The sequence below is a fragment of the Aplidium turbinatum genome, chromosome 16, assembly GCF_918807975.1.
Source record: "Aplidium turbinatum chromosome 16, kaAplTurb1.1, whole genome shotgun sequence".
Lineage (NCBI taxonomy): Eukaryota > Metazoa > Chordata > Ascidiacea > Aplousobranchia > Polyclinidae > Aplidium > Aplidium turbinatum.
In genome coordinates this window covers 13299395-13314063 of record NC_137487.1, presented here as the reverse complement: position 1 = coordinate 13314063, position 14669 = coordinate 13299395, and the positions used below count along the sequence as shown (strand labels likewise).

The window sequence follows — 14669 nt, the reverse complement described above, 5'->3', positions numbered from 1 at the left end:
GATTAAATTACAGTTACAATATTTAATATCTCTTCAAGAATTAGGCTACCGCTTTATTGTTTCTGCATGTTTTTCAGACCTTCTGATGATCCGTTAAAGGTGAAACAGGCTGTTAAGGATTCAGATAGTAATAACTATATTTGATTTAATTCGCTCTGCTTTGCTTTTTTACTTAGCATTGAGCACTTTTTGTAGTTTTTATTGTTTTTATATCTTTACTTCAATGTATCAAACATTTTTTATATATTTTCAGAGAACGTATCTAACTTTAAGATCTGCACTTTTCTAATCACCAATTGTCTGCAATGCCTACCATCGTTGTCAGGCGGTTTCCTTTGCCAAGTGTATCTATTTACTTGATTTTAAGTGTCAGTCTTCTATTTCTGTCCATTATGTGGGCCAACAACACGCTAGTTGAAGAACAAGAACTACTTGGAATTAACAAATCAAACATAGAGTCTCAGAACTCAAATTCTTTATTGACACCTGAACCTGTTGATAAAGAAACCCCAGAAGTAACAGATACTAAAGATACAACACAGAAGAAAACAAACGAATGTATGCATATAGTATTTTTAGTTTTTGAAACAGAATAAATGTGATGAGATTGCTGCCCCAGGAAATATTAAATTTGCTTAAAGTGTTTTCCATATCAATTCTTACTGTTGTTATTTTTAGCTAATCTATTGTGGTTTAAGCACTTTTGTGTAATGTGTATGATAGGCTATCCTATGTCTAAAATACAGTAGAATCTACCTAACTTGACACCACCTCACTCACTGTTTTGTCAAGCTTAAGACTTTTGCCTGGTCCAAGCAGAACACCTATGTTTTTGTGCACATCTAATCCAGATAGCTCTGTGTCTGACTGAATGTAGTTCTGTGCTTTCAAGGTGCTAATTGATTTGCATTACGGAGATTCTTCACTGTCACTTTTTAAACATTTATATATCTACTTTCACTCTTCCAAGCTAGCCTATGAAATTGCAAGTTTCATTTTATGAAAAACTAGGTTGCACTAAGATATAACATACATGAGGCTATAACGTTACTGCAAATTATGATTTGTGGCAGTGTCAGCGAAATCTAAAATGTTAAACTGTGCAGTGTGCATGAAAGGTTTGACATTGTTGCATGGCATAAATGTGGACAAATAAAAAAAAAATTGAAAAAGTTTGCTAAATGACCTACCGAGGACAATTTTTTTTCTATTTTGAAAAGCTTTAAAAAGTTGGGGAGGATTGTTAAGCTGTAAAAAAACAAACTTGTATAAATAGAATCTTACTGTGTCTATCTGATTGGTTTTATGAGACGTCAATTCTACAGAATTGCATTTTTGCTTTTTTTCTAAAAAATTGTTACTAAAATTTATTAGCAAAGGATTGGTTAAGGTTAGTGCACCAAGATGCTTGCCTAACATGTGAATTATATATACAGTATATCTGTCACATGTTGAGTAGCTTAACCACACTTTTTAATCAACTTTATAAAAAATTTAGTTGCTGAAGTTTGGTCTTATCCAAAACCTACTGACACCAAACCTGAATCTTCAATAACGTTTTCAGTGAAGCGGGATTCAAAAAATCCCTCTGATGAGACATTTGTTGGAACTGAAATTGCCAAATCTATAACTGCTGGAAATTATTCTTTTGCATATGGTATGTAACTGTGGAATTGCTTAGTTACACGTTTTGAATTATTCTTAAAGTTGAATGCACCACAGCAGATCCTAAGCCAATCATCGGGTTAGTTAATCTAGAATCAGTTTACTCAAAGACAAAGCTAATCTGTTGATCATTAATCGACAACTCTAATCAATGAATTACGGTTGGCGCGCAAGGAAAAAAAACAGTCCATGAAATTAAGCCTTTCCATCAATTTCTTTCTGAAATCCGTAAATAACCCACTGTTGCTGCATACAACCTTTAGAGCAGTGATTCCCAAACGAACCAAAATCAAGTGCGAACCAAATCTTAGTTTGGTGCACATCTTGTAACCCAAAACAAGGACAACCTGGCAAAACAATTTCAGCACTTTCGTATCGTTCCTCCATGACCCATTTTTTAATCTAATTGTGACCCATTTTCAGTCATGATTGTAGCTTACAGTCACGACCTACGGTATAGCTTGGGAACCACTGCTTTAAAGCAATAGAAAAGTTGGATGTGGATTTGCATGTCATCTAGTTCTGTCAAGTTTCCTATCACGTTTACCTAAACCGGGGTTTGCTAAACAATTATCTTATCTTTCAGCATATGTTTAATCGGCTTTCATTATTCCTAGGCGTGTTTCAACTAATGTTGGATGAACCACTTTGCCTGATGCTTGTTGTCAATGCAACATACTGCGTTTTGGTTGTGATAATGCACATCATACAGAAAATTGTTTTTGGCAAACTACGACCTGTAGAAAGGCAACATATGAAGGTAACTTTTGGTGTTACTTATGCGTATGCTAAAGTTTCAGATTGAAGTTTCAAAAGAATTCTTGTTTTTTTGTCATTTTTATTCTTTGATAGCTTGCTTTCAATCAGTCAAAAGTGTGGAATGCTATTTTCTTTGATGTACAGTACTGTAGTATTCTGTACTTTTGCTTGGCAAAGACACTAATGACTAGGGATGGGCAATTCAGAATAATTCACTATTCCAGAATTATTCCGAAATACTAAATCGAATCCAGAATCGAATCCAGAATACCGAATCCTATTAACTTCTAGGCTCCAGCAAAGCAAAAAGTAAAAAATTTCATGCAATGTTTATTTGCAAATTTAGACACAAAAGCAACACAATCATAGTTAGATGTTTATTGTAGTGCAACACATCAAGGGCCATTTCATTCCAAATGACTGCCAGACAAACGAGAGCCGTGTTGCCAGATGCTGGAAGCTGCTTGACACCAAAAAGTAACTAAAATTTCACCAGCTATTTAAAACACTCTAAATAAATCGATTTCGCCTAAAATACACATAGTTTTTAAGACATAAGACACTACCATCACGCATACGCAAACCTTGCAAAACGTTTTCTATACGAGCAGGGATTATTTGCTAAAAAGTTTTAAAAAAATTGAAAAAACTTTTTTGAAAAAATTGAGTGAGGAAAATTTCACCAAAAGTTGTCTGGTTCCAAGGTCAAAAAGCTTGGCACCAAAGACCTATAAATTTCACCAGAATTTTTTAATTTGGTATCCTACTTTCCCATCTGGCAACGCTGAACGGGAGCGCAGCTTAGTTGCCGTCAAGCCCGCACTGGAAAAGCATCGCTCGGAAGAAGCTGATTGGCAAGTATGCTGAGATATTTCAGAGCCAACTCCTTTAGCAGGGACATCTGCTCAATGTTGTTACGCCTCCAGTCAAACTATCGCAAAGTCGCAGACGCACGTGAATTGAAAAAAAGCATTGCACATTATTGTGCATGTGTACAAAGCGTGAAGAAAATTGCGCGCTTGGTTTCTTTGATTGCTCATGCGGGCGAGTGACGTAGGGATGCATGCGCCGTGCGCGCACAATCACGTGCAAAACGTGTAAAGAAAAAGAGAGTAAACCACACTTTTTCAGTTCACTGTCAAAACGTGCAAAGAAAAAGAGAGTAAACCACACTTTTTTCACTTCACTGTCTCAAGCTGACAGCTTGCACAAGACTTATGCATATCTTTAAAACCGAATCTTATTACTCGGTTTTATTGCCATTTTGGATTCGGATAGTTTAGGATCCGAATCCTTCTGGAGTCGGTATTCTGAATTGCCCAATGCCCATCCCTACTAATGACCCTAATTTATGGTTTATATTACATGTGAACAAACTGAACATGTTTATCTTTTCAGGATAAATTTTGGAACTTTGTATTTTACAAATTTATTTTCATATTCGGAGTAATGAATGTCCAATCTCTGAATGAAGTCCTTGTGTGGGTGTCATGGTTCACAGCCATAGCCTTTCTTCTACTTCTCACTAAACTGTCCAAGGATCGCTTCGAGTTTTTGTCTTTTTCTCCCAACACACCAATGTTTTATCATTGGAAGGTATGCAACGTTTATGCAGTGAAAATTTTTTTAACCAAAAAGTGATGTATGATCTTATGTAAAAATTTCTAGATTTTATGAAGATATCATGCTATGTTCACCTATTTCTCTACAGTGGTTTTCAACCTTTTGGTCTCAGCAGACCCCTTTTGGCATCATCAAAGCGGTCGTGGATCCCCAAAATAAATTTATTTGAAATTTTAATGTATTGCGTCTCTTAATGGAAACAAATGTTTCATACGAAGAGAACCGCTGCTCTAGGATATATATATACATACACTCAATACAATAAAATAGTACTTTCCATATATCTTTTTATTATGTCCGTGATAGACAAAAGTGTGAGTACAAAAATAGAAACTAGAATGTATATATAGCCTATATCATAGTATACAATACATTTGTAGCATGTGAAGAAAGATTATACTTACTCTCTTGTCTCCAGTTACTACATTATGATATATGTATAATTGTATATTGTATATGGGTCTGCTACTATTCGGTGAGTCCGATTCGGTGAGTTCCTAACCTCTAACCCCTAACTCCTAACCCCTAACCCTAAAACGGCAATGATAATTAGGCTACGGTACCCGATAATTAAAAAAAAAATTGAAAAAATCCCCCGTTAAGGGATCGGACTCACCGAAACGGGCCATTCCGTTGTATAGTATAACAACGCCTGGTTGAGTTTTAAATTTTTAACAAACAAAAATCTGGAGTGAAGATTTAAAGTTTGTTTCGTATCGTGTTGGATAATATATAAAAGCTATAATCGGAGATTTCACAGCTACAGCTATTCCTGTTTCAGGCTAACATTATTAAGATGCATACACCATGTTCATTGTTCACTGTTCAGCTTTGTATTGTCTGATGGTGGAGACGTTGGTAGTATTATATGTGTTTTTATGTAGGTAGCGATGTATCCAATCCATTGCATATGTGTGCTACTTAAACAGTTTGTTGCTGCCATGAAGAGATGCAGCTAAGTACATCGTGCACCAAGAAAAATAAACTTATTTCTTTAACAAATACTTTTGTATTTAGGTGGTTGGTTTGCTGAACTTTATTTTGCTGTGTTGTATTCTACTCGCACTTTTGTGTGTCACAAGCACTTTCCCGTTTTCGTCCTCTCCTTCAGCTAGTTATGACATCCACTCAATCACCTTCATGTTGGCCGAATGCGTCATTATTGCAGTGAAAGCTGTTCATGTAATGGCAAGGTAAGCCGCATTGGTATGTTTAGACCTTGTCACCTTTAGCATTATTGCAAATGCATGTTGTCTCACTTGGAACAATAGCCTACTAGTGCTACAGCTACACAAGTGCAATCAAATCATTACCGTACTTTGAAAGGGCAAAAGTTCACTTATCGACAATCAGCTATAGAAAGACAGTAAACTATGACAGCAGTACACACTTGTTATGACTTTTTTTGTTTATAAATTGGCTGTTAAATTCTATCCGCATTCTGAGCAAGATGTTTAGCATCAGTGTTAAGAGACTTGACTGTTTTTCCTTGAACTTAAAAAAGAGTAGTACGGTATGCGATATTCATTTTCAATGTTAACCTATACAACATACAGCATTCTTATCATCAGTTCAAACTGGAAACACTGGTGCTCACAGTACTCTGATTTTATCTCATTTATATCGCCTTTGTTTATGACGTCTCTGAAAATGTTACCCTTCCTAGGAAAAGCCTTCCCCCTTTCTTGCCCCCCCCCCCTTGTAAAATTTATCTAGCCACGCCATTGAGTTTAAGTAATCGCAGCACTGCTTGTTTTGTTGAAATCTAAACTCTCGCTGCTTGACATTGATTAAAGTCCTGCTGGCAGTGGCACTGAGTCAACTCAGGCACGTCGTTGTGCCAGTCTGAGAGACTTTGTTTTTAGATATGGCATACATTTGTATGACGTTCGTCATGCTGAGCTGTGGGAAAGAAAAGCTACGGTGGTTTATCATGTGGATTTGACCATGGAATTACTCTCATTGTTGGTCAACTTTGTTCACCACCTTCACATGCTCTTTTCTGGCAACATATGGCTGTCCATGGCGAGTTTAGTGATCTGCATGCAGGTGTGTGTAACCAAGAACATTTTTGTCGGTTAATTTCTAAAATAGCATGGAGTAAAAAATATTGAAGATGAAGACAGTTGTTTTGGAATAATTTGTTTGCTAAACATGAGTTTAGTATTTATATTTTGGGCTCTTTATTTTTTTATTAGTGTGACCAGGCGTTTCAACCATTTTGTTCCTAAGCATGGAGTAATTCTGTTATTTCTTTGGCTATAGATCAACCCAATACTGTACTTTGTTGTGTTTAACCCTCAGATGTCATTAATTTTGATCCTTACTCTTCAGGGTTGCCGCGGATGTTTTTTGCTTTTGTATCGTTTAAGTGTTGTGATTGGTATAATTATTTACTATTTTCAGCTACGCTTCATTTTCTCGGAAATACAAAAACGTTATTTGCGCCACAAGAACTACAGAAGAGTTGTTGCAAATATGGATGCCCAATTTCCCGCCGCAACCAGAGAAGAGATAGATCAACATGGTTTGTGCCATACCCAGGCTGGCTTTATTAATTTTTAAATATTTCAGTCCTTCACTGTGTCTTCCCATGTTTTCTTTGATTTCCCCTTTCTCATTTTTCCTGTCACTGTAAGAAAGAGAAGGCCAAAGAAAACATGGGAAGACACTACGAAGAATCTGACAAAAAGAAACGTGTAAAAACTGAATAACGACAGAGAAAAGTAGAGAAGTCGCTACATACAACTGGTCCACCCTGATGCTTCGAGATGGACCAGGATTCTTTGAAGCAAATTAGAGAGAGAAAATAACATGGCTTTTAGTATTCCTGAGTTTTGTAACAAAATTTAACATAGTTATTACAACTGTCAATTCTGTTTCTCCAGAGGATCGTTGTGCGATTTGCTGGGATCAAATGGAGTCAGCCCGGAAGTTGCCATGTGGACATCTGTTTCATGCTCCGTGTCTACGATCCTGGTTAGAACAAGATACTACTTGTCCAACATGCAGGTAGGTTGGTTGCTGTTACAAGGTACGAGCACATGCTTACTGAAATTGTTTTTAATCTTGTTTTCATAATTACATAAGTGACTTCTCTTCTAAGCCGCTTTTGTAATTGTTTTGTTTTTCGGTAAAAAAACAGTTAACTTGATGCTTTCTGCTGGTATATAAGAAGCGTCTAACACAGGTTTAAAATATATTCGAATCACTTCGCGGACCGCATTAAACATTTCACGGCGTATTTTGCACAGGCCCCTCTTAAATTATTCGAATCGTGTTTGACACAAATTTTGCTTTGTCGAAACTGAGTGTAAATGAATGTGCTTTCGCAGTGGTTCAAAAATTTAAGCATGGTTCAAGCAACATCACTGTTCAGCGAACGTTTTTTCGTTTTTACCTAGCAAAGTAACCTTTAAGAACAGAAGTTGTAGGACCAATTTTGCAACTTGGAGTCATCTGTTTTTTCACTTTCTTGGAAATTTTATTTGCATTAATAAATTCATGCAACCATTTAGCAGAGTACTTTGCCAAAGCGTGCAGTGTTGGTTGACTCAACCAAAGGATTGCTCCGGGTTACTGTCATTTCTTTTATGAGTTTTCTTTTTATACTTTGGCGGCCCTGTATTCTGTCAATCCCTTTGTGATTGAATTTTTTCTCTAGAAAGCTGTGAGAACATTCCACCTGTGCTTAGAAATTAACAGCAGATGATTTAAATAGATCATAGGCCTAAAGAACCGAGTCAGTTGTAGTTGCTTTGCAGTCAGAAAATCAACCTGGATTACATCTTGATACAAGGTTTGCAGACGTTGAATTAGTGTAAAAAGGGATGACCTGCCGGCATGGTTTCGTTTCTTGCTGTCATAGTCAGCATTTTTGGATGCAATTGCACTGTCTGTGTCAACAACCGCTTTAACGATGTAGATTCAAGAGTGAGCAGCATTCTCAAGAGGTCCAGACACAGATGCATATGTCTAACGTTGGGATGGTGTTTGTTTTCAGTTAATGTGTGCTGATTGGGCTGCTCAAACGAATGGTATTAAATATTGATTCATTGATTGCAAACGGGATATGATCGGCAATGGTTTTGTGTTTTTGTTGCATCTTGGTCATAAAAGGACAGATTCTTCAATTGGCAATAAACATTTCCGAAAAATTTCAATTCAACAATTGTGCATTCTTTCTTTCAAAGATCTCTTTTAATGAGTCACCTATATGTCGTTATTGCGCCAGATAGCCAGAAATGAATACGATAGTTGAAATTGATACTGTACATGTGGGTCTGCTACTATTCGGTGAGTCCGATTCGGTGAGTTTCTAACCTCTAACCCCGAACCCCTAACCCTAAAACGGCAATGATAATTAGGCTACGGTACCCGATAATTTAAAAAAAAAATTGAAAAAATCCCTCGTTAAGAGATCGGACTCACCGAATCGGACTCACCGAAACGGGCCATTCCGTGTACATGTAGTACGGAGAATGTTATTACGTAACGATGTATGTGAGAGTTACATACATAAGAAACCTAAACAGGAAACGTTGTCCTTGCTGAAAATTTCCTTAAACTTCATGATCTTATCCTGGCTGGTGTATGTTTTTCAGAAAGCAACTAGGAATCCGTCAAAATGGTCAGCGTGATGGAGAAGATGTGCTTCCCGAGGACGAAGGAGATGATGTTGGTAAGTTATTAATAATCAGAAATCAAAAGCTTTTTGAAATGTCATTTATTCACTTCTTACCATCGTATAAAAATGCAAACTTTCCATGCCTTTAGTTTCGTTAACAGATGATTGGCAGGATAAGACATAGCTTGTCTGAGTGTGTAAGCAAAGCTTTATTTTGCTGTACCTCAAACAGATGAGTGACAATAAAGTAATTGTCAATCATCCGTTCTTTCTACAGCAAAATTCTTTCAGAAAGTTATGCTTATAAAACCAAGCGAGCTGTATTTCGCCATTTGGAACTTGAAGCCACAGTTTTCAAAAATGCTGTTTATTCAATTGTCAGTTATCGCCTCAAAACTGCTACGGTCAGTTACAGTTCCTGTTTTTCAGTATTGTTGTATTGTTAGATGGGAGACCTGGCGGTGTTCCTAATCCAGCCGGTGGAGGACTAGCTAATGCAGGCCGGTTGCCACACCGAAATCACTTCTGGCATTTTGATGGAACAAGATTCGCAAGCTGGTTGCCGAGCTTCTCTGTTGAAGTCACACACTCACCACATGGAGCACAAGCAATGGGTTCGTCTTCATCTCAATATTTAATGGATTGTTTCAACCTTTGCTTCTGTTTGAAATCTTGTGTGCGGTTTCTGAAATTGTTCTGTTGACGCAAATTTCTTACAAAGGCAACACAAGTTTTGTGCATAACATCAAACACCAAAAGGGTTTTGCCTCGGTGTTAACACATTTTTGAAAGTGAAAAGTTATAATTTCACCCAGAGAAATTTTCCACCGATGTGTTTCCGTCCCCGATATTTACAAATGATCTGTGCTGAATTTCAGTGACAACGACATCCCAAATCAATCAAGATATTTCAACCTCTCAGCTGGATGCCATGGTTCGAGATGTTCAGGATATTTTCCCACAGGTTTGGAATTGAAATGAATTACATTGTAACAATTTTAACGAAATGAATTGCCGCAAAGCACAATTCGCTATTGTCAATTTATTTGGAAGTATTTGCAAATTACAGGTTATGTCATCACTGTGGAAATTCTCTAAGTACTTTACTTTCTAAAACTGCTTTGACAAGCTAACCACAGTTTTGTTCATAGCTGGTATGGCGTGCTTGACGACCCTCGACCATTGTTAAAATAAGTTTGTTTTTTAGGTTCCCACCCGCGTCATTGCCAACGATCTTCGCCGGACTGGCTCCACGGAACAAACAACTCTCAACATTCTAGAAGGGAATGTCCCGGTTCCTCCTGACCAAATGGTTCCGGCTCAACAAGCCCCCACTCCTCCTGAAAATAATAGGTCCGATTTCCAACTCCCTTTAGTGACCCGATCGCAACCGTTTTTCAGTGAGTGTCGTATTTTGTTTAATGCGAACCTTCAAACCTGCTCGGTTATCAGTTTGCTATCGGTGTTTTTTCTTGTTCACCAATCTTGTTGTTAGTCTCGTATCATCACAAGTATGACTACCAGTCATTGCGACGCGCTCTTATGAGAACAACACCAGATTGCGATAGATGCGGCTCTAATTAAAACTAGTATAGCTGCTGTTGATTCACCATATGTCTTTCCAAGATACAACGTTGAGAAGGCGGAATGTATCAAGTGTGTCTGAGACTCAGCTTACAAGAGCACAGACCAGAACCACCACCACCACAACATCAGTAAATCACCTTCCTGGTGAGTGGGTTTGCCTTCATAGTACTTTTGACATTCTGCTGAACAGAGTTTTTCTGAATTTGCTATCAAGGTGGTTTAAGCATGCAAATTCTCGTATTGTTTTGCAAACTGTGGGTTTTCAGTCCTTTGTGGAAGACCGTAATTGATTTTGTTGGTTACCTTTTTATTTCTAAAAGGGTTCCATTGCTACATGGTGTATGCTCCGAAATAGTTACATTGAACTAGAAATCAGAAAATGATACCTTCTCTTAGAGATCTAAGACACACAACTAATCTTATGCATAACATATCACACGCTTAGTCGCTTACTACTATCTTGAACATTACATAATTGTAAATTGTGTTATGGAAATGGTGAAGGAATCGCTGATCATGATAGTGATGCAGTTTTGTTATTATGCAATTATATATAATTGTTAATAATTGACAAAGGAAGGGTTTTCTTACGGAAAAATTTGTAATGTGTTATATTTGAGGGCTGTTCGACCAACACAATAAACCAAACCACCGATATTAATTTTGTCCCCAGGAATGTTTGTTCAACATCCAAGCAATAACGCTCCTCTTGTCGCTGACAACACTTCCACCAGCTCTGGATCATCTCACCCCGCATCTGCCGCAGTGTTCGGTCGTTTCTCGAAAGCTCCAGAAGAACGAGAAGTTGTATTGCGTAACAGAAGGGACATGCTGCTTCGGCAAGCTAGGCGCAAGTACTTAGACAGAGGGCAACGAAAGACATCGGAAACCGACTCAAGTGCCGCCGAGGCCGAAAACGTTATCAGTCCTACCACTAATGCAGCACGGCGAGTATCCGCAGACGCATTACCAGGCTCCTCTGTTTCCGCCCATCCGTCACTAGACATTCGTTCGGGTTATTCTGCTAGCACTTCCCCCGTTTTTCCTGCTAATACTACAGCACCTCAGTCAGGACAAATAGAAAATGGAAGAAGCAATGCTTCAAACGACGAGATATCAGAAGACCCTCTCGACTGACGATCTTCATAATAACGCGATTGATCTAGTTGATTTTATAAAGTTACTGGCTAAGCAAAATACTTGTTAATAAGTCTTTTTATTATCCCACTTACCATTTTATTTTGTTTAACTTTAGACCTTTGAAAGTGTCAGTGCGTTGCAAGAGAACTATTTCAACTTTCGTACGAGGTTGCATGGTCCATAGTCAACCGTTGTTTGTGCCTTTATTTCACTCGACTATAAAAGTTTTAACGTTGATTTAACTTATTTCGACAACTTTTCCTCTGTACAACTCCCGTGCATTTGCATATTTCATTTTCCAATGGAAAGATCCGCTAATTGTATGTTTTACTGCACATGAAACCGTGAATAGAAACGGAAACATTCAGTTGATTAGAGGTACTTTGTTATTAGAGCTTTGTGACTCGTTACGGTCGACTTCCTTTTTATCAAGGCTGAATCGACACTAGGCCGAAATACAATTTAATCAGCGTTTTTTTCCCAAGGTTAATCCTGCGAAATTCTGATCCAAGAATCCGTCGATTCCACTCTACACTTTGCTTTCAGTTGTGGCATGTCATTATCTCACCAAGATGAACCAGTAAACATCTATTGTAGAAATAACATCCCAGTCAGCAAATCAGTCTTCCTTTTACATTGATTCAACGTCTGCAGACGTTGAATCAATGTAAAAAGCGAACTGATTTACTGACTGGGAAACTACTACAGTAAAAGGACGTGTCTGGTTTGACGAATAGAATTTGGCGTCAGCCCTGAAATAGGAAGTGTTAGATGTCAGCGTACAAGTCATTCTGGACGTGGTGGCGATATTGTTTTTGTGCACAACACTTGCGGTTAATTCGTGCAAAGTCGAAGCTAATTGCAACGCTTACTGTATTTTATGAGAATGATAAATCCACTCACTTTAATTGAGGCCATCGTGGCCCAAGTTTCATTGAACTCTTGAGAAGGGGATTTGCGTAATGCTTGAAGCCACATTATTATCTACATATCTCTTGCTTCGTCCAGGCTAGTATTTGAAGGAAAAATCTTGCAACTGTTACCCACCCAGCAAATCAGTCTTTTTTACATTAACTCAACGTCTGACCTAATGCTGTATTTTGTTTTGTTGATAATTTTCTTGTTGTTAAGGTAACTGCTTTTCTTATTGCAGTTGCGTAATTTAGGGGTCGACAGTTTTTTTGAACTACAGGCAGTTAAAGGCACTGGTCGTTTAGGAGTGGTGGATGAATACAGTGAAGATTACGCATCGAACTGTATATAAATGGAGAGCAGCTTTGTCGAAACATGTTTCCTTAGGTTCGAACTTATGCGGCCGGCGGCGGGCAACTCTCGCCTTAAAGTGGTGAAAATGTAAAACTTACCAAACTTGACGGAGTCTCATCATAAAATACGTTGAACAATTGAACATGTTATTGTTAAATGTAATACGTCAAGCATACAACTCACTTTTGTACAGTAAGCAAAGAATACCCGCCGTACACATTTCTTTTTTAGCGATAAACAAAATATTTTAAATATATTCTTACCTTCAAGTAGAATCATCACCAATGGCAATGCACTATTTCCCAAACATAGCGCAACAATTGAAGTATTTTCCGTAAGAATTTACTTTATTGAGGTCACTGACATTCATGAATGAATGACCACCCCCTTTCGCAACTTTTTACGAACTATTTATGCACCCCCAGCTTTAACCATGACAAATCCTGCTCAAGTGATATAGCGATTTGCTATTCAGCATTGCAACGTAAACAATTTACAACTTTACTTGAATCTGTTTTGATTTCATTAAGCTTCACGTTTGTGTGAACATCTCTTTGTATTTGTACGCTATGTTGTTTCGTGCGTCAAAATCTTTGGTTTGGATTTTATGCACATTTTCATGACGTTATCCCAGTGAGCAAACTGATCCTTTTTGGACATTGTTTTAACGTATGCAGATTTTGAAACAATGTCGAAAAAAGACTGGTTTGTAGTCTTGGATGTAGCTATACAGCTACTGTATGTTGGTAAAGTTCAAAGCTATACATTGTTAACGTTATTTTTCACAAAATCGTCAATTGTTACAGGTGGGTGGAGGGTACTTGTAAATTCTCAGCGTTTTACTTAACAATATCACCATGTAACAAGGACTGTTGCTCTTCTTCTGCTGTGCAGAAGTGTGTTACAGCGCCTACTCTGTTCAGCACCCTTTTTTTTAGCAGTTATAAACTTCAGCTGGTACCGGTAGTGAAAAGATTTTCATATTTACCTTTCCAGTTTGCTCGTACAAGACTACTCCTCTGCCCAATTCGTACCAATTGCAATAAATTCATCGCTTTTATTCACCAAGTCATTGCCAGGATTGGCAAAAAACGTTGTTGCGTACTTATTCGTTCGCTTATGTTTCTTGACGTTGTATTATATGTTAATTTCCATATTTTAAGTGCTAAGTTAGAGCGTGGGAATGTAGATTCTCATATTTTTGCAAGCTATATTTTGGGTTTCTTGATGACGTAAGATAAAGCAGAAGCTGGTGACGCGTCATCCTTGCTGGAGAATATTCGGTGACAAATTAGTGGTGGGCTATTTATTAGTTTAATTTCTAGATAAAACGTTTCCTGACTCATTCTAAATATCTGGAATATTCATTTCAGCTAAGGCATTTACAGAATTTGTTCAAAAAAGTTTTTTTTTTTACATTAACGTTTGAAAATAATTGTTTGGTTTATCTTGTTGCTTGCTTTTGCGCTTCTGATTGAATATCGTTATTCCAAAAAGCATCAGCTATAAAATCAGATGTTTTTATTACTCAACACCATAGTTCAAAATCCAGGTAATTTAAATTGAAGAACAGACCAAAAAACTTTAAAACATTGGATGAAAGAAGTTTAAAATCATCAGCCTACGTTGGTTGAGTTTGAGCGTAATTTCTCAGCTCTTGATTGTTCTGCCAATAACTTTAGAAATCGTTTTAGCGAAGACATTTTTAATCTACTTTCGTCTTTTTTTTCGCCTTGTGGGTCTTTGCAACGGCTTTGTTTGAGGCCAAAGGGGAACTTTTTTATGAAAACAGTTTGAAATAGAACAGATCTAAATAAATTTTAAGTAAAAAAGAAACGAACTGTTTTTGTTTCGAATAACCCTTGTCAGTATTACAATGATTTTTTTTGGTTTACATGTGTAAAATTTTCCTTTCTTATTCTGAGGATTTGTAAACCTGTCTCGAAATTTCCATCCAACTCAAGACGTAGCCTAATTCCGTGCAAGTAGAACCAATTCACGT

General features: G+C 37.4%; 1 protein-coding gene across 2 annotated transcripts; it reads left to right on the top strand.

Moving 5' to 3' along the window:
- Positions 1-267: 267 nt before the first annotated feature.
- LOC145785502 (E3 ubiquitin-protein ligase AMFR-like) lies at positions 268-13821 on the top strand. Of its 2 annotated transcripts, none has more exons than XM_082597154.1 (14): positions 268-558; positions 1565-1657; positions 2283-2425; positions 3823-4020; positions 5065-5240; positions 5913-6096; positions 6454-6574; positions 6936-7059; positions 8652-8728; positions 9121-9288; positions 9553-9638; positions 9882-10074; positions 10301-10405; positions 10935-13821. In XM_082597154.1, the coding sequence occupies exons 1-14, from the start codon at positions 306-308 to the stop codon at positions 11396-11398; spliced, it is 2385 nt and encodes a 794-aa protein (XP_082453280.1). In that variant the 5' UTR covers positions 268-305; the 3' UTR covers positions 11399-13821. The 2 variants fall into 2 exon arrangements, with proteins under 2 accessions (XP_082453280.1, XP_082453279.1); XM_082597153.1 differs by having other exon boundaries at positions 1499-1657.
- The last annotated feature ends 848 nt before the right edge of the window (positions 13822-14669 follow it).

Bases quoted from the DNA above. Each gene is read 5' to 3' on its own strand.
- LOC145785502 (XM_082597153.1), top strand. From the start codon at position 306: ATGCCTACCATCGTTGTCAGGCGGTTTCCTTTGCCAAGTGTATCTATT. The intron at 1,658-2,282 runs GTATGTAACTGT...CATTATTCCTAG, and splicing joins AAATTATTCTTTTGCATATG to GCGTGTTTCAACTAATGTTG. The intron at 6,575-6,935 runs GTTTGTGCCATA...CTGTTTCTCCAG, and splicing joins AGAAGAGATAGATCAACATG to AGGATCGTTGTGCGATTTGC.